This window comes from Symphalangus syndactylus, chromosome 6, assembly GCF_028878055.3.
Source record: "Symphalangus syndactylus isolate Jambi chromosome 6, NHGRI_mSymSyn1-v2.1_pri, whole genome shotgun sequence".
Taxonomy (NCBI): domain Eukaryota; kingdom Metazoa; phylum Chordata; class Mammalia; order Primates; family Hylobatidae; genus Symphalangus; species Symphalangus syndactylus.
Genome location: NC_072428.2, coordinates 81,266,609 through 81,288,822, shown reverse-complemented (window position 1 = coordinate 81,288,822; position 22,214 = coordinate 81,266,609). Strand labels below are relative to the sequence as shown.

The following is a 22,214-nucleotide window of genomic DNA, read 5'->3' as shown; positions in this document are numbered from 1 at the left end:
TTCTGCTCTGTTGTCCAATCCTTCTTTACTTTCTATACAGCACACATTCCTGATTGAAACCTTGCTCACTTATCTGGGGACAATATTGGGTGGAGTGAATGAGTTACCAGTGTGAAATATACACACAGCTTTGAAAAGGCAGTGGAGCCCGGGAGAGAAGATAGTCAGATAATGGCACCTTCAGCCTAGGTCTGCTCATCTTTCCCAGCAATTTGGGTCCTGCTATTTAGCTGAGAACCAGGCTGGGCATAAGGCCAGCCTCAAAGTATGACTGCAACCCAGTGCTCCCACCTGGCCAGACAGCCAGAACCCCATAACCATGCCCTGAGCTCAGCATCACCACACAATGTAACCAGCCCATAAAGTACATTTTGCTTTAAAAGTTTTCAACTAATTATGAAGAAAAATGCATGGAGAATAACCTCCTTTCCAAGTTTTTTGAAATACAATATTAGAAAGAAAGTCAGATCTTACATTTTGGTGACTTTTAATTCATTTGTGAACAAATACTGGTGACATCACATTTTGAATACTTCAATGACTCTGAAAGATGATACTTTTTTTCTAACTCTATTGACCTAATTGGTCATAAGAGGCTAGTTTTGCTAGAAAAGGAGAGTTGGGGCGGGGGTAGGTAAGGGAAGAAGATTGAAGGGGAACCACATTGTGAATTCTTCAGAAGTGCAGCAGCCTCCATAGTTGTTCCAGCAACCGGGACGCTGGGATAGATGAGTTCCTAGCAAACCCAGGAAGACCTCTTTCTCAGAGACACTCATGTCCAATAGATGAAATCTCAGCTGGTGACACAGAAGTAGAAGTGTCAAGACATTAAAAGGTCTTGCAGGATAAAGAATATATGATTAATATACTCAGCAGCACCCAGGTGCCTCACCAGAGGGGCTATCTCAGCACTGAGAGGCTCTATAATTGTAGTGGTCTGAAAATTTGCCCAAAATTCTGAGATGTAAATGTGAGCAATATCAACAAGCCCTCACATAGCAGAGCAGTGAGGTACAAAGACTGACCATGGGCTCAGAGGCAGGGTCCCAGCAGCACCCAGAATCCTTGGCAGGATCCTGTATCCTGGGCTTAGTGGTGCAGGCCTGTTCATCAATGCTCCATCTGTGGGCAAGGACTTAGACTCAGGGCCTGAGGTGACCATTAAGAGGCACCTCCTGGCTGGAGCCTGGAGTATTGGCTCCTGTGCCCTTAGTTACAGAGGGCAAGGACCATGGCCACATCTGTCAGTTGAGGGGTTCAGACCAGGGTTGGCCTAGCTGGGGTGAGCAGTGGGTCCAGGCTAAGTTCGTGGGCTGGGAAGCATCATTGCAGGATGGAAAGGCCATGGGAACACCAGGCACAAGGGTAAGGCAATGGGAACCACAGCCCGAGGCCATAGGTTGCGTGGGTCATGACCCTGTTGACATGGGTGGTGACTGGGGCCAGGCTAGTCCTCTCCAGCACTCGGATCTTTCACCAGGTGGGCTTCTCCAGGCTGGCGTGTGCCCTGGACTCCATGGGGTCTGCAACTGCCCCCAGTGACTGTGTTTCCACAGGTCATAGCACTTGGGTTACAGGATGCCCACAATGGCTTTCCCACCACTGCACTGAGACTCCACTTTGCCTGAATTGATCTATTCCATGGTGGCAAAATTCATGGCCTCCTGGAAGTTGAAGCCATGGTTGAAGCCAGCATGGTAGCCATAAAGAAACCATTTAGAAGTTTAACCTCCTCCTTGAGTTTTCCCCACATTCAGCCTTATCAACTGCAACCACAACAAAATAAGTTTTGTCTCTTCCCTTCCATCAATTATAGTTCTAAAAATATTGTCAGTGGTTAATAGTGCAAATTCCATAAATTATTGACTGAAGTGCCTCAAATACCTCACATTAAGGAAAATGGTGGCTTGGGTCTAAAATATCTCACTACTAGATAAACGATTTTGTATTTTATTTTATGGAAGGATTCATTGTTTCCTTGTGGGTGAGTGCAAACCAAGACTGACTGTTGAATTTTATCAAATGACTATCAGCATCTATAAACATAATCATATAACTTCTGGATATATTTACAAGATAAGTTATATTTCCAGATTTCCTTGTTTTAACCATTGTTACCTTCCTGCAATAAATCCCATGTAGTCATCGTTACTCTTTTAATATATTTAGATTCTCTTAGCTAATATTTAAGTTAAAATTTTTACATTGATGTTCCTCAATAAGTTTTGTCCATCATTTTCCCTCATTCTGCAATTCATCAGGATTTTCTGTCAATATGTATTTATTTTAAAATATGATTTTTTCTCTCTCATTTTAAAGGCCTAGGTATACTAGAAATGAAGATGTCACACAATTCCTCTGCAAATTTGTCTAATCCTTGTCATTTTTGAATAGGCAGATCTTCTGCTCTATATTTCAGACGCAGAAATTTATGTCTTAAATTTTTCTGTCTAGTAAGTTAATGCTTTGTGTTGATTTAGTATATATTTTAGTTATTCTAACTCATTAATTTCTGTGTATACATGTATCAATTCCTTCCAACTACTTTCAGTTTATCTTTTCCTAACTTGTACATTAGAAGTTTAATCCAGTTAATTTCATTATTTGAATGTGATGGAGAAAATACTTAAGGCTGCAGATTTTCCTCAGCACTATTGCAAGTGAATCTCATATATTTCTTTATGTATTTTATTAAGTTTTACATCTAGAAACACTCCAATAATGCTATTGTGTCCCAAGCATTGATGTTAACAAATTGCACATATTAATTCATAGAACTGTCAACTACACACATGAGGTAGGTGCTATCTTCATTTTATGTTGAGGAAATTGAGTCATAAGGTTAAGTAATTTTCAAGGTCACACAAGCTGATAAGAGAAACTTGGGAACAAAATCAGGCTTTCTTGCTGAAGAGTTTATGCATGTAATAGATATTTATTGTTTTGTGAAAATTTAGCATTTTTGGCACTTGAAGAGAGGAAGTATTTTCTATCATCTAGTATGTCAATACTACCTTATTGTTAATGTAGCTTAAATTTTCCATATCCTTATATTTCTCCATATTTTTCTGCCTTGGATGAGTGACTGTTTCATTCACACATTGCTGTAAAGAAATGCCTGAAGGCTGGGTGTTGTGCCTCACGGCTGTAATCCCAGCACTTTGGGAGGCTGAGGCAGGTGGATGACCTGAGGTCAGAAGTTTGGTACCAACCTGGCCAACATGAATAAACCCCATCTGCACTAAAAATACAAAAATTAGCTGGGTGTGGTGGCAGGCACTAGTAATCCCAGCTACTCAGTAGGCAGAGGTTGCAGTGAGCTGAGATTGAGCCACTGCACTCTAGCCTGGGCAAGAGTGAAATTACATCAAAAAAAAAAAGATCTGTGAAATTGGGTAATTTATAAAGATAAGAGTTTTATTTGGCTTATGGTTCTGCAGGCTGTGCAGGGAGCATAGGAGCTTCTGCTTCTGGGAAAGCCTCTGGAAACTTACAATCATGATGAAAGGGGAAACAGGCACATCATATATAGCTGGAGCAGAAGGAAGAGAGAGGGGGAAGGTGGTACACACTTTTAAACAACCAGATCCTCCTAGAACTGTATCAGAAGAATAGCACTACGGAGATAGTGCTAAATCATTCATGACATCCCACCCCCATGATCCAGTCATCTCCCACCAGGCCCCACCTCCAACATTAGAGATTAAAATTTCACATGAGATTTGAGCAGAAACACATATCCAAACCATACTGTTGACTTAAATGTTCCTATTTTTAATCTGTTTCTTTAAACTTATCTTATATCTACTATAATTTATACTTTGTCGAACTTACTTGAATATTCATGACTGCTGTAATTTCATTGTGAAATTTAGTATTTTGCATTGTGAAGATCCATGCTATGTACCTTTGATCTCAGCTCAGGTTTGCCTGATATTAGGATCTGTAAATCTACTTTTATGTTTGTTTTTTGCTTGGTATAGTTTTCCCCTTCTTTTATCTCAATCACTTTTCTAAATCACTTTCTTTTTGATAAATCTATTTTATATTATTCTAATTTTAAAAACATGCACTAAGACTTTTATTTTCTTTGGAGATATACATTAGAGACAGCAAATTTAGTTAACATCAATATAGTTACAAAATACCTCTGAAACCATAACTGGCTAAGTAACTCAGTTGGTCAAAAGGTCTAGTTTGTACATGAGCAGTGGATGGTGGCCTGGGATAAAGGGCATGTTGCAATTGAAGGATTGTGAGAAGCCCTGAACCTCACTGGGGTTGTAGCAATGTCCAGTGGAATCCAGGGTCAGAGACATAGAGGACCAGATGAGAAGTAAAAATGAGAGGCTCAGTCAGATTCTCAGCATCATCCAATGTGGGCTCAAATTACCATGGGATCTGGACCCATAGCACTGTAAGGGAGGTATCCTAAGGGGGACATCAGAAACAAGTGCTGTCCATGGCATCTGGCCATGGCGAAGGCCACAGGCAATATGTGGAGTAGACAGAGAGTCCCTGAGAGGTACTACAACATCCTATGGCAACCTTTAGGGAGGGGACTTCAGTAGCCTCTGGGAGCCCTGGTTGTCACAGTTGGAGACAGCATCTGGGGGCCTTGGAAATGTGTCAGTTACTGCAGGTAAAGAATCTTCACTGAGGAGAGACCCAGGCTACAATTGTCCTTGGCAGGAATCTTCTCTGATCCTGGGGTTGGGATAAGAGAGACACTGACATTTGTCACCATATTCCATAGCCATGGATCCAGAGGATTGATCATGCATTGGAGGAAAATATCCCTAAACTCCGTGATGTATCTCTGCCTGTCTTTAGCCCCAGCAGATGAGTCAGGAGCCCAGGAGATTCTGGAAAACTTAGTTGGGGTCAGAACCCTAGAGCCGTAAGAGTGGTCCATTGCTACAACCTTGCCCATGTTCACCAGGGATTTCCAGTCCCCACCAGTGTCCCTGGAAAACTTAATCAAAGGCACAATGACATTGGGAGGAGTCATGCAGACAACATCAGGGAGATTACTAGTAGTGCTGTTGAGGGATAGTGGGCACGGGCCGGGGTGCATGGTTTCATCACGATCCAGTGGGGGCCCCAGGAGTTGAAGATCAGGGACACAGCAGCAGCCAGAAGCCTTGGCAAGATGCAGAAGGCCACCACTCAAAGGGACAGATTTGTCATCAAATCATTGGCAAGCAGGAGCTAAGGCCTGTGGCCTCGAGCTCTACTCCTTGTACCCATTAAAAGGCACCTCTTGGGTGCAGCCTGAACAGTTGGCTCCTCAGTCCTCAGTTCTCGATTACAGCAACCATGACCATGACCACGACTGCGACCTCGACCTCGACCTCGACCTCGACCACGACCACGACCACGACCAAGACCAGAACTCCAGTTTCCAGTGGAAGGGAGAAGAACCCCGGCTGACATCCCCAGGGAAAGTGACTGGGTCTGGGTATGATATGCAGAGCTTTGGAATGCGGATCCAGGCACAGCATCAGTGCCACAGCCTTTTGGGTTGTAACAGTGCCCTGGGGACACAGGCTGTGTGGGACACTGAGCTGTGAGGTTTGGGAGAAGCCTCAGGCCCAGAGCAGCTCTTCTAAGTACTATATCATCTCTCCAGTTGCTCAGCTCTTGGCTTTCTGCAACCCTGGGCTCTGTGTGATCCACAATGGCCAAGTCTTGCCTGTGTTTCCAGAGCTCATAGCTCTCTGGTTGCACAATGCGCACAAAGGGGTCCATGGAAAAGGTCACTCTCGCCTCCCCACAGCTACACTGAGAGGCCATTTTGCCATAATCAATCCATCGTGGAGTGGCAAAATTGATGGCCTCTGCGCAGTTGAAGCCATGATTGAAGCCAGCATGGTAGCCATAGGGAAAGGTCACCATGAACTCTCCAGCCTCCTGAGTCATGCAATTGAAGGGAATCCCATTTTCCTTGAGAACTGTAGGCGAGATGAGGGCCACCTTGTGCCGCAGGAAGGCCTCACAGCCCCGAGAAGTGTCCGGGAAGAGCTCCTTGGCCAGGCGTTCCAGGCGCTGGCCATGCTCTGGGGGCACTGCATACCACATTTTGGGCTCCCCAAGGTGCAGGTAGTTGATGCTGTAAAGGTCCATGTCCTCCGTGTGCCAAGCGAACGTGGTCTTCCACATGCCAAAGTACAGGTAGGGTGTGTTGACGCCCTCGATGACAACCCCACATTCCTGCTCCAACAGGTCCAGAATTGTTCCCAGGTGTCCTAGGTTCCATTGTTTAGTGCTTTCTTCAAATAAGGAGCCGCTGATATCAGCACCATAAATTGGTGGATTACCAGGGTGGCTCTTCCAGTATTGTTGCTCCAAATCTGCAAAATTCCGGTGTGGTGGAGTCTGATATTTTTTACTGTTTGCCAAGTGGCGATACTCCCTCACGGTCATGGCTTTCTTCTTTTTATGGTATTGAGTAAACACACCTCCCTGCCCAGAGGTCACCTGCTGGAGGGGAGTGGCTACTAAGATGTCTTCGATATCATCGTAAGTCTTTCTGGCTTTCCATTCCTTGGGTGGAATTACCTTGGCGAGGCCAGCTCGGTGTGCGCCTTGGGACTCCATGTGAGCAACATATTTGTTGAAATCTGTAAATTCTTCCATGGTTGGGTAAAAAGTCATGATGGTATGACTCGTGTTCTGGGGACTGGAGTGCACAGACTTCATGGCTGCACACAAGAAGCAGCTGACTCCCAAGTTCTTGGGTGTCCTCTAGATGCCTGAGAGTGCTGGGGAGGAATTTCTTTTCTCCGCTTTGTTTTTTCAGAATACTTTGGTTTATCTGTGAGGGAGTAACTTACACTTGAACTTTTGAACAAGTGAGATCTTTCACAGGCTTTCTGACCTCCCAGGGGGACTTCACTCTAGTCAGTACATATTTTTCTGAAGAAGTAGAGTATGTCCCAGCTCTACGAGTTTCCTCAGTTGGGGGTGTCACTGTGAGGCTTCTCCTGATTCTCAAGCTTGGGTGCACTATTAGCAGCTAGTGTCCCACTGTACCTGGGGGTCTCTTCTAGGAAGTAGAAGCAATGTACCTAAACAACAACAACAAAAGATACAGAATATTCATATTTTTAAAATACGTATATGACCAGACAAAAGAAATATTCAGCTAGCATTAAGCTAAACTAAAATATATGCTAACATCAAGATATGTTAACATTGTCAGGCTTCTGAGCCCAAGCTAAGCCATCATATTCCCCGTGACCTGCAGAAACACATCCAGATGGCCTGAAGCAACTGAAGATCCACAAAAGAAGTGAAAATAGCCTTAACTGATGACATTCTACCATTGTGATTTGTTTCTGCCCCACCCTAACTGATCAATGTACTTTGTAATCTCCCCCACGGTTACGAAGTTTCTTCCCCCACTCTTAAGAAGGTTCTTTGTAATTCCCCCAACCTTTGAGAATGTACTTTGTGAGATCCACCCCCTGACTCCAAAACATTGCTCTTAACTCCACCGCCTGTCCCAAAACCTGTAAGAACTAATGATAATCCCGCCACCCTTTGCTGACTCTCTTTTCAGACTTAGCCCACCTGCACCCAGGTGAAATAAACAGCCTTGTTGCTCATACAAAGCCTGTTTGGGGGTGTCTTCACACAGACACTTGAGACATTTCGTGCCAAAGACCCGGGTCAGCGGGACTCCTTTGGGAGACCAGTCCCCTGTCCTCACCCTCACTCTGTGCAGAGATCCACCTACGACCTCGGGTCCTCAGACCAACCAGCCCAAGGAACATCTCACCGATTTTAAATCAGGTAAGCAGCCTCTTTTTACTCTCTTTTCCAACCTCTCTCACTATCCCTCAACCTGTTTCTCCTTTCAATCTTGGCATCACCCTTCAATCTCTCCCTTCTCTTAATTTCAATTCCTTTTATTTCCTGGTAGAGACAAAGGAGACACATTTTATCCATGGACCCAAAACTCTGGCGCCAGTCACGGACTCGGGAAGGCAGCATTCCCTTGGTGTTTAATCATTGCGGGGACACGTCTCTGATTATTCACCCATGTTCCATTGGTGTCTGATCTCCGCGGGGACACCTGCCTTGGTCATTCACCCACATTCCCTTGATGGCAAATCAACTGTGGGGACAGCTGCTTTGGCTGCTCACCCACGTTGCAACCCAGGGCTGCTCCCCACCCCCCTTCTCCGTGTCTCTACCCTTATTTTTTAAACTTGCCGCCTTCACTATGGGCAACCTTCCACCCTCCATTCCTCCTTCTTCTCCCTTAGCCTGTGTTCTCAGGAACTTAAAACCTCTTCAACTCTCACCTGACCTAAAATCTAAGCATCTTATGTTCTTCTGCAACACCGCTTGGCCCCGATACAAATCGACAATGGCTCTAAATGGCCAGAAAATGGCACTTTTGATTTCTCCATCCTATGAAACCCAGACAATTTTTGTCGAAAAATGGGCAAAAATGGTCTGAGGTGCCTGACATCCAGGCATTCTTTTATACATTGGTCCCTCCTTAGTCTCTGCTCCCAAACAGACTTGTCCCAAATCTTTTTTCTTTCTCTCCTGTCTGTTCCTTCAGTCTCCACCCCAAGCTCTGAGTCCTTTGAATCCTTCTTTTCTACAGACTCATCTGACCTCTCCCCTCATCCCCAGGCTGCTCCTCGCCAGGCCAAGCCAAGTCCCAATTCTTCCTCAGCCTCTGCTCCCCCACCCTATAATCCTGTTTCCCTTGCCTCCATAACTGTTGTGGGTATTGACAGCCAAGCTTCTAAACCTCTTAAAACTTCCCAACTCTGGTGCCAATTTGGACAACATTCTTTAATGCATTCATTTTTAGTTATCCCCACCTGCCCAGCTCCCTTATTAGGTCGAGACATTTTAACCAAATTATCTGCTTCCCTGACTATTCCTGGGCTACAGCCACACCTCATTGCTGCCCTTTCCCCCAGTTCAAAGCCTCCTTCACATCCTCCTCTTGTATCTCCCCACCTTAACCCACAAGTATGGCATACCTCTACTCCCTCCTTGTCAACCAATCATGCACCCCTTACCATCTCATTAAAACCTAATCACCCTTAACCCGCTCAATGCCAATATCCCATCCTGCAGCACGCTTTAAAAGGATTAAAGCCTGGTATCACTCACCTGCTACAGCATGGCCTATTAAAGCCTATAAACTCTCCTTACAATTCCCCCATTTTACCTGTCCAAAAACCAGACAAGTCTTACAGGTTAGTTCAGGATCTGCACCTTATCAACCAAATTGTTTTGCCTATCTACCCCGTGGTGCCAAACCCATATACTCTCCTATCCTAAATAACTCTCTCCACAACCCATTATTCTGTTCTGGATCTCAAACATGCTTTCTTTACTATTCCTTTGCACCCTTCATCCCAGCCTCTCTTCGCTTTCACTTGGACTGACCCTGACACCCATCAGGCTCAGCAAATTACCTGGGCTGTACTGCCACAAGGCTTCACAGACAGCCCCCATTACTTCAGTCAAGCCCAAATCTCTTCCTCATCTGTTACCTATCTTGGCATAATTCTCATAAAAACACAAACTATGCTCAACTCACTCTCTACAGTTCTCATAACTTCCAAAATCGATTTTCTTCCTCACACCTGACACATATACTTTCTGCTCCCCAGCTCCTTCAGCTGTATTCACTCTTTGTTGAGTCTCCCACAATTACCACTGTTCCTGGCCCGGACTTCAATCCAGCCTCCCACATTATTCTGGATACCACACCTGACCCCCATGACTGTATCTCTCTGATCCACCTGGCATTCACTCTATTTCCCCATATTTTCTTCTTTCCTTTTCCTCACCCTAATCACACTTGGTTTATTGATGACAGTTCCACCAGGCCTAATCGCCACACACCAGCAAAGGCAGGCTATGCTTATAGTATCTTCCACATCTATCATTGAGGCTACTGCTCTGCCCCCCTCCACTACCTCTCAGCAAGCTGAACTCATTGCCTTAACTCGAGCCCTCACTCTTGCAAAGGAATTACATGTCAATATCTATACTGACTCTAAATATGCCTTCCATGTCCTGCACCACCATGCTATTATATGGGCTGAAAGAGGTTTCCTCACTATGCAAGGGTCCTCCATCATTAATGCCTCCTTAATAGAAACTCTTCTCAAGGCCTAGCGTTCCAACTTCTATCCCTCATGGCAGTTTTTCTCCTTCTCATCTGGCCACTCCCACCTACTCCCCAACTAAAACTTCCACCTATCAATCTCTTCCTACACAAAGCAAATGGTTCTTAGACCAAGGAAAATATCTCCTTCCAGCCTCACAGGCCCATTCTGTTCTTTCGTCATTTCATAACCTCTTCCGTGTAGGTTACAAGCCACTAGCCCATCTCTTAGAACCTCTCATTTCCTTTCCATCGTGGAAATCTATCCTCAAGGAAATCACTTCTCGGTGTTCCATCTGCTATTCTACTACTCCTCAGGGAGTGTTCAGGCCCCCTCCCTTCCCTACACGTCAAGCTTGGGGATTTGCCCCCACCCAGGACTGGCAAATTGACTTTACTCACATGCCCTGAGTCAGGAAACTAAAATACCTCTTGGTCTGGGTAGACACTTTCACTGGATGGGTAGAGGCCTTTCCCATAGGGTCTGAGAAGGCCACTGCGGTCATTTCTTCCCTTCTGTCAGACAAAATTCCTCGGTTTGGCCTTCTCACCTCTCTATATAGTCTGATAATGGACGAGCCTTTACTAGTCAAATTACCCAAGCAGTTTCTCAGGCTCTTGGTATTCAGTGGAACTTTCATATCCCCTACCATCCAAGATCTTCAGGAAAGGTAAAACGGACTAATGGACTTTTAAAGACACACCTCACCAAGCTCAGCCTCCAACTTAAAAAGGACTGGACAGTACTTTTACCTCTTGCCCTTCTCAGAATTAGAGCCTGTCCTCAAGATGCTACAGGGTATAGTCCATTTGAACTTTTATATGGATGCACTTTCTTGCTCGGCCCCAACCTCGTCCCAGACACCAGTCCTCTAGGCAACTATCTTCCAGTCCTCCAGCAGGTTAGACAGGAAATTCTGCAGGCTGCTAATCTTCTCTTGCCTACTCCAGATTCCCAGCCATATGAAGACACCCTAGCTGGATGATCAGTTCTTGTTAAGAATCTGACCCCTCAAACTCTACAACCTCGATGGACCGGACCCTACTTAGTCATCTATAGTACCCCAACTGCCGTCCACCTGCAGGATCCCCCCCACTGGGTTCACCGTTCCAGGATAAAGCTGTGACCGTCGGACAGCCAGCCTAATCTCTCCTCTTCCTTGTGGAAGTCGCAAGTACTCTCCCCTACTTCCCTTAAACTCACTCGCATTTCTGAAGAACAGTAATAACCCTTATGAGCCTAATACATCCCTTCATTCTATTAGGTCTGTTCATCCTTACCCTATTTTTTACAACAGAGCTTTACATAGTCACCCCCACTACTTGGACTGAGCCCCAAATACTTGTCATTCCTACTATCTTCTGTCTAGTCATACTCCTATTCACTGTTCTCAACTACTCATAAATGCCCTACTCTTGTTTACACTGCCGGTTTACACTGTTTCTCCAAGCCATCACAGTTGATATCTCCTGGTGCTATCCCCAAACCGCCACTCTTAACTCCCTCTTAAAATAAATAAATAATCTTTGCTGGCAGGGCTATGCTGAACCTCCTTGGGCACTCTCTAATTGGATGTCCTGGGTCCTCCCAATTCTTAGTCTTTTAATACCTATTTTTCTCCTTCTCTTATTCAGACCTTGTGTCTTCTGTTTAGTTTCTCAGTTCATACAAAACTGCATCCGGACCATCACCAATCATTCTATACAACAAATGCTCCTTCTAACAACCCCACAATATCACCCCTTACCCCAAAATCTTTCTTCAGTTTAATCTCTCCCACTCTAGGTTCCCATGCTGCCCCTAATCCCGCTCGAAGCAGCCCTGAGAAACATCTCCCATTATCTCTCCATACCACCCCCCAAAATTTTTGCAACCCTAACACTTTACCACTATTTTGTTTTATTTTTCTTATTCATATAAGACAGGAATGTCAGGCCTGTGAGCCCAAGCTAAGCCATCATATCCCCAGTGACCTGCACGTATACATCCAGATGGCCTGAAGCAACTGAAGATCCACAAAAGAAGTGAAAATAGCCTTAACTAATGACATGCCACCATTGTGATTTGTTTCTGCCCCACCCTAATTGATCAATGTACTTTGTAATCTCCCCCACCCTTAAGAAAGTTCTTTATAATCTCCCCCACCCTTGAGAATGTACTTTGTGAGATCCACCCCCTGCCCCCAAAACATTGCTCTTAACTCCACCACCTATCCCAAAACCTGTAAGAACTAATGATAATCCCACCACCCTTTGCTGACTCTCTTTTCGGACTTAGCCCGCCTGCACCCAGGTGAAATAAACAGCCTTGTTGCTCACACAAAGCCTGTTTGGGGGTCTCTTCACATGGTCACGTGAGACAAACATCAGGTCAAATCATAAAACAGAAAAAGAGCAGTATCAAACTAAAATGAAAAATGATCAAGTTTGAAAATGAATAAATTGAGCACTCCATTCAAGAAACTGCATGTATTAACATCAATAGAAACAATGAAAATAAATTCATAAGAAGAAACCATTGCAAAAGGAAACAGAATACCCAACAGGAATGACAAAGAATGAAAACTGAGTTTTCAAAAAACATGATGAGAAGTAAAAAGCCATAGGCATGAAGATAAATGAAAGTACAAACAAAAACACATTGAGGTAAGAAACAAGCAGCATAGCTAAAAATCCAGTGGAGATGTTTTACAATTTTTAACAAAATCTTATGAGCAAGTTGATGATAATAAGGTTCTCAGTAGGACAAATATCCAAAAATGCTCCAACAGATAAATAAAATGACCTACCTTCCGTCAAAAACTCACAATTCCATATGAAAATACTTCAGGACCCAAAGAGAAGGTCTCCTGTTGGTAGCTAAACTCCAAATAAAGCCCCACGTTCCAAAGACCCTGGCTTTATACCTGGGCCACACCCTAACCCAATCAGGGCCCAGCTAATGTAATCACTGGGCTGGGTCCAGATTAGGCATCCCATCCGTCCAAGCCCCTCCCTTTCATTTTGCATTTTAAACCAATCTGAAAACGAAGCTAAGTAGTTAAAAATCAAGGAATGGAAAAAGGCAACCCTGACAAATACCAAACAAAAGAAAACTAAAGCAGCTGTATTAATATCCAATGTAGTTACAGAATTAAAAAGGCACATTTTACAGCTATTGAATAGAAAAATTCACCAAAAGAGTACAGTGATGAACTTTATGACCCTACGCATAGCACTGACACATGGAAAGCCAGGACTGAGAGTTGTTGTAAAGTCAGACAGTAAAATATGCAATTGCGATGGTAGTTTTTAATTTTTTTAATATTGTTCTTTCAGAAACCAATAGAGCAGAGTAAAAAATTAGTAATGTTATAATAATATGTACAAGCTTAAGAACTTTGAGGAACGAAACTGCAACAATTAAAAAGCAAATGGAAAATGCTTCTCAGTACGCAAGAAACATTTATAATAGATAAATTTACCAATACAGGACTACAAAGTAAATATCAAATTAAAATCCCATAGAATGCATATACAGAAAACAATCTTGACCAAATGAAATGAAACTGAAAGTCAACAATACAAAAGCTGAATCCAGCCATATTTATTTGAAAATTTATATTCACATTTCTAAAATGCTATTGATCTTCAGGTTGAGCTCAAGCAGTGAGTAAAAATGAAACGAAACAAAAGTATGTAAAAGAAAATGAATATAAAAATGATCATGGATAGATAAATAAGCAAAAGGGAAAATGTATACTGAAATAGAAATGATTAATAAAACTAAAATCTGATACTTTTAAATAAAAAATAAGTAAGTGGCAGTATTGATAAACAAAGCGCTTGCTAGGCCTGGGCAAAAAAAGTAATATACAGACGGAGTCCAAAGCATTTGCAGTAGTGAAAAATAAAACTCGGTAAATACACACAGTCAAAAATGGGGTTACTTTGAGGGGCACAAGGAAAACAACTTCCAACGGCCAAATCTCCAAGCTGAGCAAGAAAATATATAAATTGAATTATAAACCAAGCATGAACTAAATATGAGTTCGTACTGATATAAATTAAAAATTAAATAAATAGCTGAGAAGTGACAAAATTCTTTTTCATAAGAATTCTAAATGATTAGGCCAGGCACAATTAGGCTGGGCGAGGTGGCTCATGCCTGTAATCCTAGCACTTTGGGAGGCCGAGATACTGGCCTCAAGAGATTGGAATGACTTGAGGTCAGGAGTTCGAGACCAGCCTGGCCAATATGGTGAAACCACATCTCTACTAAACGTACAAAAATTAGCCGGGCGTGGTGGCATATGCCTGTAATCCCAGCTACTCAGGAGGCTGAGGCAGGAGAATCACTGGAAGAGGTTGCAGTGAGCTGAGATTGTGCCATTGCACCCCAGCCTGGGTGACAGAGCAAGACTGTCTCAAAAAAAAAAAAAAATTCTAAATGGATTCAATTAATTAAAACATTGTCCATTTTAAAAATGTTATGACCTTACATGAATAGAATTGTGTTTTATGTATTTTCATGTATTTTTTGTGTGGCATTTCCCTCATCTATGTTGTTCTGTATAGCTGTACTTTGTCTTGTTTCCTTGCTGTAATTTATTCAATGGTATAAATGTTTCCATTGTTAATGGGTATTTGGTTCCTTTCTACTTTTGGCCTCTTACAGAAAATGTTGCTCTGAGAACGCTGGAACACAGATACTGGAGCTCACATGTACTCCTGTCTATGAATGGATATCTTGGTCATAGAAGGCAGTCAGGCCTCCATATTCTCTGGGTTCAGCATCAGTGGATTCAACCAACCAAGGATCAAATGCATTCACAAAAGAAAAGAAACAGTGAAAACTAACAATCAGTAAAAACAACAAAAAATACAGTAAACAACTAATTGCATAGCCTGCTAACCCATGATTAAGCTTTCTAGAATTTATTAAGATGGTTCTTACATTTCTAGCAGCCCTTGTCTTGTCTCCTATTTGCTTTTCTCCAGTTTAAGATATAGGCAATAAAACACAGTAAGACACATAGATCATAGGTCTCCACTTTAGTGAGTTTTAAAAATTATATACACCCATGTAATCAACACATAAAAGAAGACACAGAACATTAGCACAGCCCCATAGCATCCTCTCAGGACAGGAGTTTTCCAGTCAATCCCCACTCCCCACCAGAGGCAACCACTTTCTAACTTGGATGATTACAGGGGAGTATAGCCAGATTTGGGAACGAATAGGAATGGAATCATACAATATGTATTCACTTGGATTTTGCTTCTTTTCCCATACCCAATGTTTGTGAGATCATCTATCCTGTTGCATGCACCAGCAATTCATTCCTTTTGATTGCTGAATAATATTTTAATAAGCAACAGTTTTTCTACTCATCTGTTCAGAGATAGATGGATTCCATTTCTTGATTCTTTTGAATTGGGTAAATACCTAGAAGGAGAATTGCTACTCCTAGGTATTTATCCAATACCTAGAAGCACCAATGAGCGCTCAAGTTAATAGAAGACCGACACACAGTTTTCAAAGGAGCTACATGATGTCACATCCCCACTAGCAATGCATGTGAGAGCCCATTGCTCTGGACATGGGACTGTTCCTCTCAGAGCCAGAGTGCATGGTTCCAGTAAACCCAGGCCTAAACTGGGACTGATCCATCATGCCAAAGCTAAGATGTTTGCTTTTTGTCCTCATGACTTCTGGTGTTCAAAGAAACATGTTTTCAATGGAGTCACAACAATAATGCCATATATAGGAAGCTGAGATTCCCATGTGGCTATTTCAGTCTCCTCACATCAGTGAATAACCATGCAAAGAAGGGTGATAATTTTGGCAGGGGTGATTGCTCTTTATTCTCTCAAGGAAATTGTGCCTTTGAAACACAAAGAAAGCTAAAATACAGTTGCAGGTCAGGTTTACCACAGAGCAGACTCTAAGACTTCAGCACCAAGGTCTTCCTTAAAGAGGGTCCTTGGGATCCATATCTGAGAAAGGGAAGAGGCGGAAGCAGGTGTGAGCACAGGGAAATGTTGATCTGTGGCTCAGGGCCAAAGATAGTCTCAGTGGATCCTGCAGGCAGCTCTGGAGCTCAAAGGGCCCTTCAGAGGTGTCCTGAGTTCAGCTTAGATGGCCAAGCTTTATGCTCCAGCGCTGAGCAGTCACTGGATGTGAGCCAAACTGGGAAGAGGCATGGCCTTGGGTGAGGCGGCTCTCTGTAGCTGTAGACTGTCTGCCTACTGCAGTCCAGAGACAATGAAGCTTTTACCTATTACATAAAAATTTATTCCTTGGTCAGGCAAGATGTGCTGTGGGTCCAGCAGCTCTCTAGGGCTACTCCCTTCCTGTGAATGCAGCATGCTTTCATCTTGTGATTCCACCATGTCAGTGTTAGCTTTAACCTCATTTCAGCCAGGCATCTCACTCCATCCTCCTCTGTGCCTGGAGTCTCTGAGTTCATCTCTCAGGTTGAATTTTCCGAAGAATAAACTTCCTTCTCTTGTTACATTAAGAAAGACAAAGTTTCCCCAAAGAATGGGAGAAGCAGGAAGATATGGGTTTTTGTACTGTTTATTGAAAACTTTAGAGAAGCACCAATTTTTGATTGCTCCTACTTGAAAACGTAGAACCCTACTGAAATTCTGATAGGGGAAGGAACGAAGGGTTGTACTAAGGAGAGTACTTAACAAGCAAGGTGGCTTTCTTCTCAGAATGTTTCTTTCTGTATGAAAACTATCATTTTCAATTTCCAAAATATGATCTGTCCACTTCTGTGCATTTTCTTTTTGTTGTTTTTAAAGACAGAGTCTGGCTCTGTCGCCCAGGCTAGACTGCAGTGGTATAATCATGACTGACTGCAACTTTGACCTCCCAGGCACAAGTGATCCTCCTCCTTCAGCTTCCTGAGTAGCTGGGACTACAGGTGCGTGTCACCACACCCAAGTAATTTTTTAACTGTTTCTTTGCAGAAACTGAGTTTCACTATGTTGATGAGGCTGGCTATGCAATTTCAAAACTAACAATTAAGTCTAAGCAACTGTCACTCTCATTCATATTATAAATGGTCAAACTGCTTCTCCTACTTGCACACTCTCCACAGAGCCACTAAGCTGATAATTTAAATGTGTCAATCACATCTTCTTCACTGCTGTTTCAAGCTTCTATGTCTTCTCACTTGAAGGAACACCAAATAATGCACTTAACATGAGATACAAGGCCTGGCATGCTCTGCCCCGAGACTCTCTCCCTTCCCCTCTCTGCCCCAGACACAAATGAGTTTCTTTTGTATTCCTGGAAAAAGAAAATCACTAATTTTCATGGTAGGTCTATTGCACTTGCTATTCCCTGTAAGTGGAAAATTCTGCTCTGGACTTTCCATTATGTCAACTGGGTCTCATAAAGGTCTCCTGCTCTGTGAATCCATCCCAGACCCGCAGCTGAGGCAGCCCCTGCCCATTCTACTCTGTCATCCAATCCTGCTTTAGTTTCTGCACAGCACACATTGCTGATTGAAACTGTCTTGCTCACTTGCTAAGGACTTGTTTGTTGGACCGAGTCAATGAATTAACAATGTTAAATAACCCACAGCTTTGAAAAGCCAGTGGAATTTGGCAGTTTTGGCTTGTGTTTTCCTCTTTATCTAAAGCTTGCCCAATAAAGAACGTTTGCCTTTCTGGAAAAAGCATTTTCTGATTTTTAAAATCAATGTCTAGTTTTATTGCATGGTGTTGATTTTTTCTTTTCCTTTTGATAAGTTATCGATGTTTTGTTTTCAACCTAATATATTGTCAAATTTTCTGAAGCATTCATTGGCATTTGAAAAAAAAGTGAGTATTCTCTGTTATCAGGTGCATACATTGACCTTATTATTAAGCTTGTTTGTTTTCTATATCCTTCTATGTGTCCATTTTTTTCTGTCTTCAACATAATAAAGTGACTTAAATTTTCCAGTTTTTCAAACACTACTCTAAATTGTCTCTCACAAACTATAATTTTCCTTAATGAAACTCACATGAGTTCTAGGCTGGATCTCAACCTTCTGGCCCTTAGCCTTCACTATGTCCTCTTGAGGAGGAAAAGAGGAGGGAAATGAGACTTTGCCAGAACTTTCTTCTCCACCTCTGTGGTACAGTCCTCTCTGGACCCTGCAGCCCATGCCTGCCCCTCCAGATTTCCTCCTAGAAACACAAGCCCAGCACGGAAAGCTCCCTGGATAACCCTCTCTCAAGTACTGCCTGAGCCCAGCACAGGGGCCTGGGACACCCGCCTCTGGATTATCTGGGCAAGTGCTCACCCTATGTGGATGCAGTCAGGACTTTGGCAGCCTCTGACAGCAGAAGGCCGGGAAGAAGGAAGCCCACTAGAAGCAGTGCCCACCACCCAGCCACGCTCACTCTTAGAGAAGCTCGCACACTTTGCACTACCCATCCTGTGCCAGTTAAAGGGATCCTATGAGCTTTTGCATGTACAGTGCTGGCTGTGAGTTTGACAAGAGCTTCCTGGTTCCGCACAGCCACCTGGTCACCACGCCCAGTTTCCCACAGAGCCATGTGGTACCCACAGTGAGTTACCAACAGCAGTAATAAAAAGATGCGGAGCACAACTCTCCCTCAGCTCTACTGACTATGCGAAGAATGAAAATGCTGTTTCAAAACCAAAGAAGCATCCATGATAGGGGAATATTGAAAGAAACTTGAGACTCCTAAACCTGGGACCTAGGATAGAACTGAGATCCACAAATTCTCCAGAATAATAATAGATGTTGGTGTGCATATATTTGGTAGAGGAGTACAAGGTACGTTGCTGTCAGTAGTTTCCTCAAATTCACGAGAAGTGACACAATTAATTTTTAATCTAACCTTTTAATTTAACCTAAATTGAATTATAGTTTTTGAAATTAAGATGACATTAAAAACATATTTATGGCAGATGTTTAAACAGATCTCCAGTCAAGGCAGATGCAAAGGCATGTTAATGATGTTCAATGAAGAACATGGAATCTCTAAAAGGTGATTCAAATAGTTTTACCAGGGACTCACAAAGACACTTTTACACAAGTTTTCATAACAGCACCATGCACATAGCCAAAAGGAGGAAACGACCTAAGTGTCCATCCATGGGTGACTGGATTAAACAAAATGTGGTGTATACATATGGTAGAATATTATTCAGCCTTGAAAAGGAAGGAGATCTGACAGGTGCTGTAACATGGATGAACCTTGAGGACATCATGCTAAGTGACATAAGCTAGAAATAATAGGACAAATATTGTATCATTGCACTTACATGAGGTACCAAAAACAGTGAAACTATTACAAAAATAAAAAAGGGATACCAGCAGCTGGGGAGGCTATAATGAGGTGTTATTGTTTAATGGTTAGAGTCATAGTCTGTGATGATAAAAAAAAGTTCTGGAGATAGAAAGTGGTGATGGTTGTACCACAATTTTGTATTTAAAGAAGCTAAACTATACTCTTAAAATGGTGAAAATGGTTATATACATATGCTATATAGTGTATATATAGTATATATATACACACTATACTAGTATACTATATATACCATAGTATAATATATAATATATATACGAGTATAGTATGTACACACTATACCAAAACAAAAATAAATAACAATTAAAGAAAAAATTGCATGGCTATTTATAAAGGCTGTATTTTCATTGTGAAATAGCGTTTGGCATTAAAAAGAGTTTTTCTATGTCCCTTTGGTCTGCATTTCTTTGTCTCTTTGATATTAACATGTACCACCCCTCTTTTCTCTCTCTTTTATTTTTTGCATTTTCCTTGATATAGTTTTGCTGATTCTTTTACTTTTCAATCGTTCAAATCACTTAGTTTTAGGTATATCTCTTGTATTATTGTGATTTAGAAAATATGTTTTCAGGATTTTCCTTTCTTTACTTGGCAGATACACACTAGGAACAACAAATTTAATAAACAGGAGACAGCCTCTGGCAGCCTTGGATATGTATCAGTTCTTCAAGGTAAAAGAGACTGAGACAGGACTAGGCTCAAACTGTGCTAGGCTGGAACCTTCTTTGGCTCCGAGGGTTAGGTTATGGTCAGAGGGACAGCCACATTTGGCAAAACATTCAGTAGCCATGGGTTCAAAGGATTAAGATCATGTATCAGAGGCACATAGCTCCAAATTCCAAGGTGTAGCTCTGTCTGGCTTTAGCCTCAGCAGATGAGTCAGGGTCCCAGCATATTCTGACAACCTCAGTTGGGGCCAAGACCCTGGAAGTATAAGAGTGGTCCATTGCTACAACCTCAGCTAGGTTCAAGAGGCTATGCAGTCCCCAACAGCATCCCTGGAGAATATGCTGAGTGGCACAATGATGTTGGGAAGAATCAGTGGAACACAATCAGGGTGATTTAGTGCCATGCTATCTGTGTATATCAAACACACGCCAGGCCGGATAATCAAAGCATCCAATCCCGGTACCTCTAAAGGTTGAAGATGGGGGCACTGCAGCACCTGGAAGCCTTGATGGGATACTGAGATGCAGGCCTGAGAGATACAGGCTTGTCTATCAAAGCTCCATTCCACCTAGGGGCTAACCCTAGGGATCAAGAGCTCTGTGTGCTGTGCCACTTGGTGGGAGACTGGAGGATCCACTCCTGAGCTCCTAGTTCCTGAAAAGGACCACCACGACCACGTCTGCCAGTTGACAGACAGAGAACCAGGGCAAACAGACCCGAGACAGATGCTGGGCCATAGTGTGTTCTTGGGAGCCTCTGGGGGCAGTGACCCTTGTATGGGCATCAGTTTCCTGGGCTGCCAAGGGGCATCAGGGGAACTGCAACTGGTACATGTGGGCTCAGTGGTGTGTGGGTCCCACCACATATGACACAAGCCTAGAAGAGGTCAGGTCCAGGGTGAGAAAGAGGAGCCTCAGGCCAGGTGCAATATCCTCCTACCAGGTAATGAGCTCCTGGCTGGCCAGCACCCTGGCCTCCCTTTGATCCACAATGGCCTCATCTTGCTAGCTTTTCCATAGTTCATAGTGATCGGGATGCATGACGTACATGAAGGCGTCCAGGGAAAAGGTCACCCTGTCCTTCCCACAGCTACACTGAGAGGCCATGTTGCCATAATCTATCCATCCTGGGTGGTGAAATTGATGGTCTCTGTGCAATAGAAGCTATGGTTGAAGCCTGTGTGGTAGCCATAGGGAAATGTCAACATGAACTCTCCAGCCTCCTGAGTCATGCGATTGAAGAGAATCCCATTCTTCTTGAGAACTGTATGAGAGTTGAGGGCCACCTTGTGCCACAGGAAGGCCTCACTTTCCTGGGAACTGCCTGGGAAAACCTCCCTGGCCAGGCATTCCAGGTGCTGGCCCTGGTCTTGGGGCACTGTGTACCAAGACAGGGTCTCCCTGAAGTGATGGTAGTTGATGTTATAAAGGTCCATGTCCTCTGTGAGCCAAGGGAAGGTGGTCTGCCACATGCCAAGTACAAGTAGGATGTGTTGACAGTTTCTTTGATGACAACCTCACATTCCTGCTCCAGAAAGTCCTAAATTCTTCCCATGTGTCCAGGATTCCATTGTTCACTGTTTTTATCAAATAGGGAGCTGAGGTTCTTCCAGTATTTTCTTTCCAAATCTTCAAACGTCAGGTGTGGTAGAGTCCAAAATACTTGAAAATATTAGAAAATAAATGTGTGATTAAACAAAATATTGAGGTAGCTTTAAGCTACCTTAGTAGCTTCATTATGTCACGCAGGCTTCAACCACAGCTTCAACTGCACAAAGACCATTAGTTTCATCATCTAAGATGGACTGATTATGGCAAATTGCTATGGTGCTTTAATATCAGGATTTAAGGTCAAATCATAACATAGAGAAAGAGGAGTATCTAACTGAATTGAAAGAAAAAAATCAGCAAGTTGAAAAAATGAATGAATTTAGCACTCAAATCCATAAACTGTGTAAATGAAAAAGGAAATGAAATACAGATATAAGCAGAAACAATAACAAAATAAAATAAAACACCCAGTGGGGTAATAACAAAAATAAAAAATCTGATTCTTTGAAAAGAGCTTTAGAAGT

General features: G+C 42.9%; 1 protein-coding gene across 1 annotated transcript; it reads right to left on the bottom strand.

Annotated features, from left to right (window-relative positions):
* Positions 1–5,211: 5,211 nt before the first annotated feature.
* Positions 5,212–6,702, bottom strand: KDM4E (lysine demethylase 4E). Its single transcript, XM_055281400.1, has one exon. It carries the CDS (start codon positions 6,700–6,702, stop codon positions 5,212–5,214), a length of 1,491 nt encoding a protein of 496 aa, XP_055137375.1.
* Positions 6,703–22,214: the final 15,512 nt, after the last annotated feature.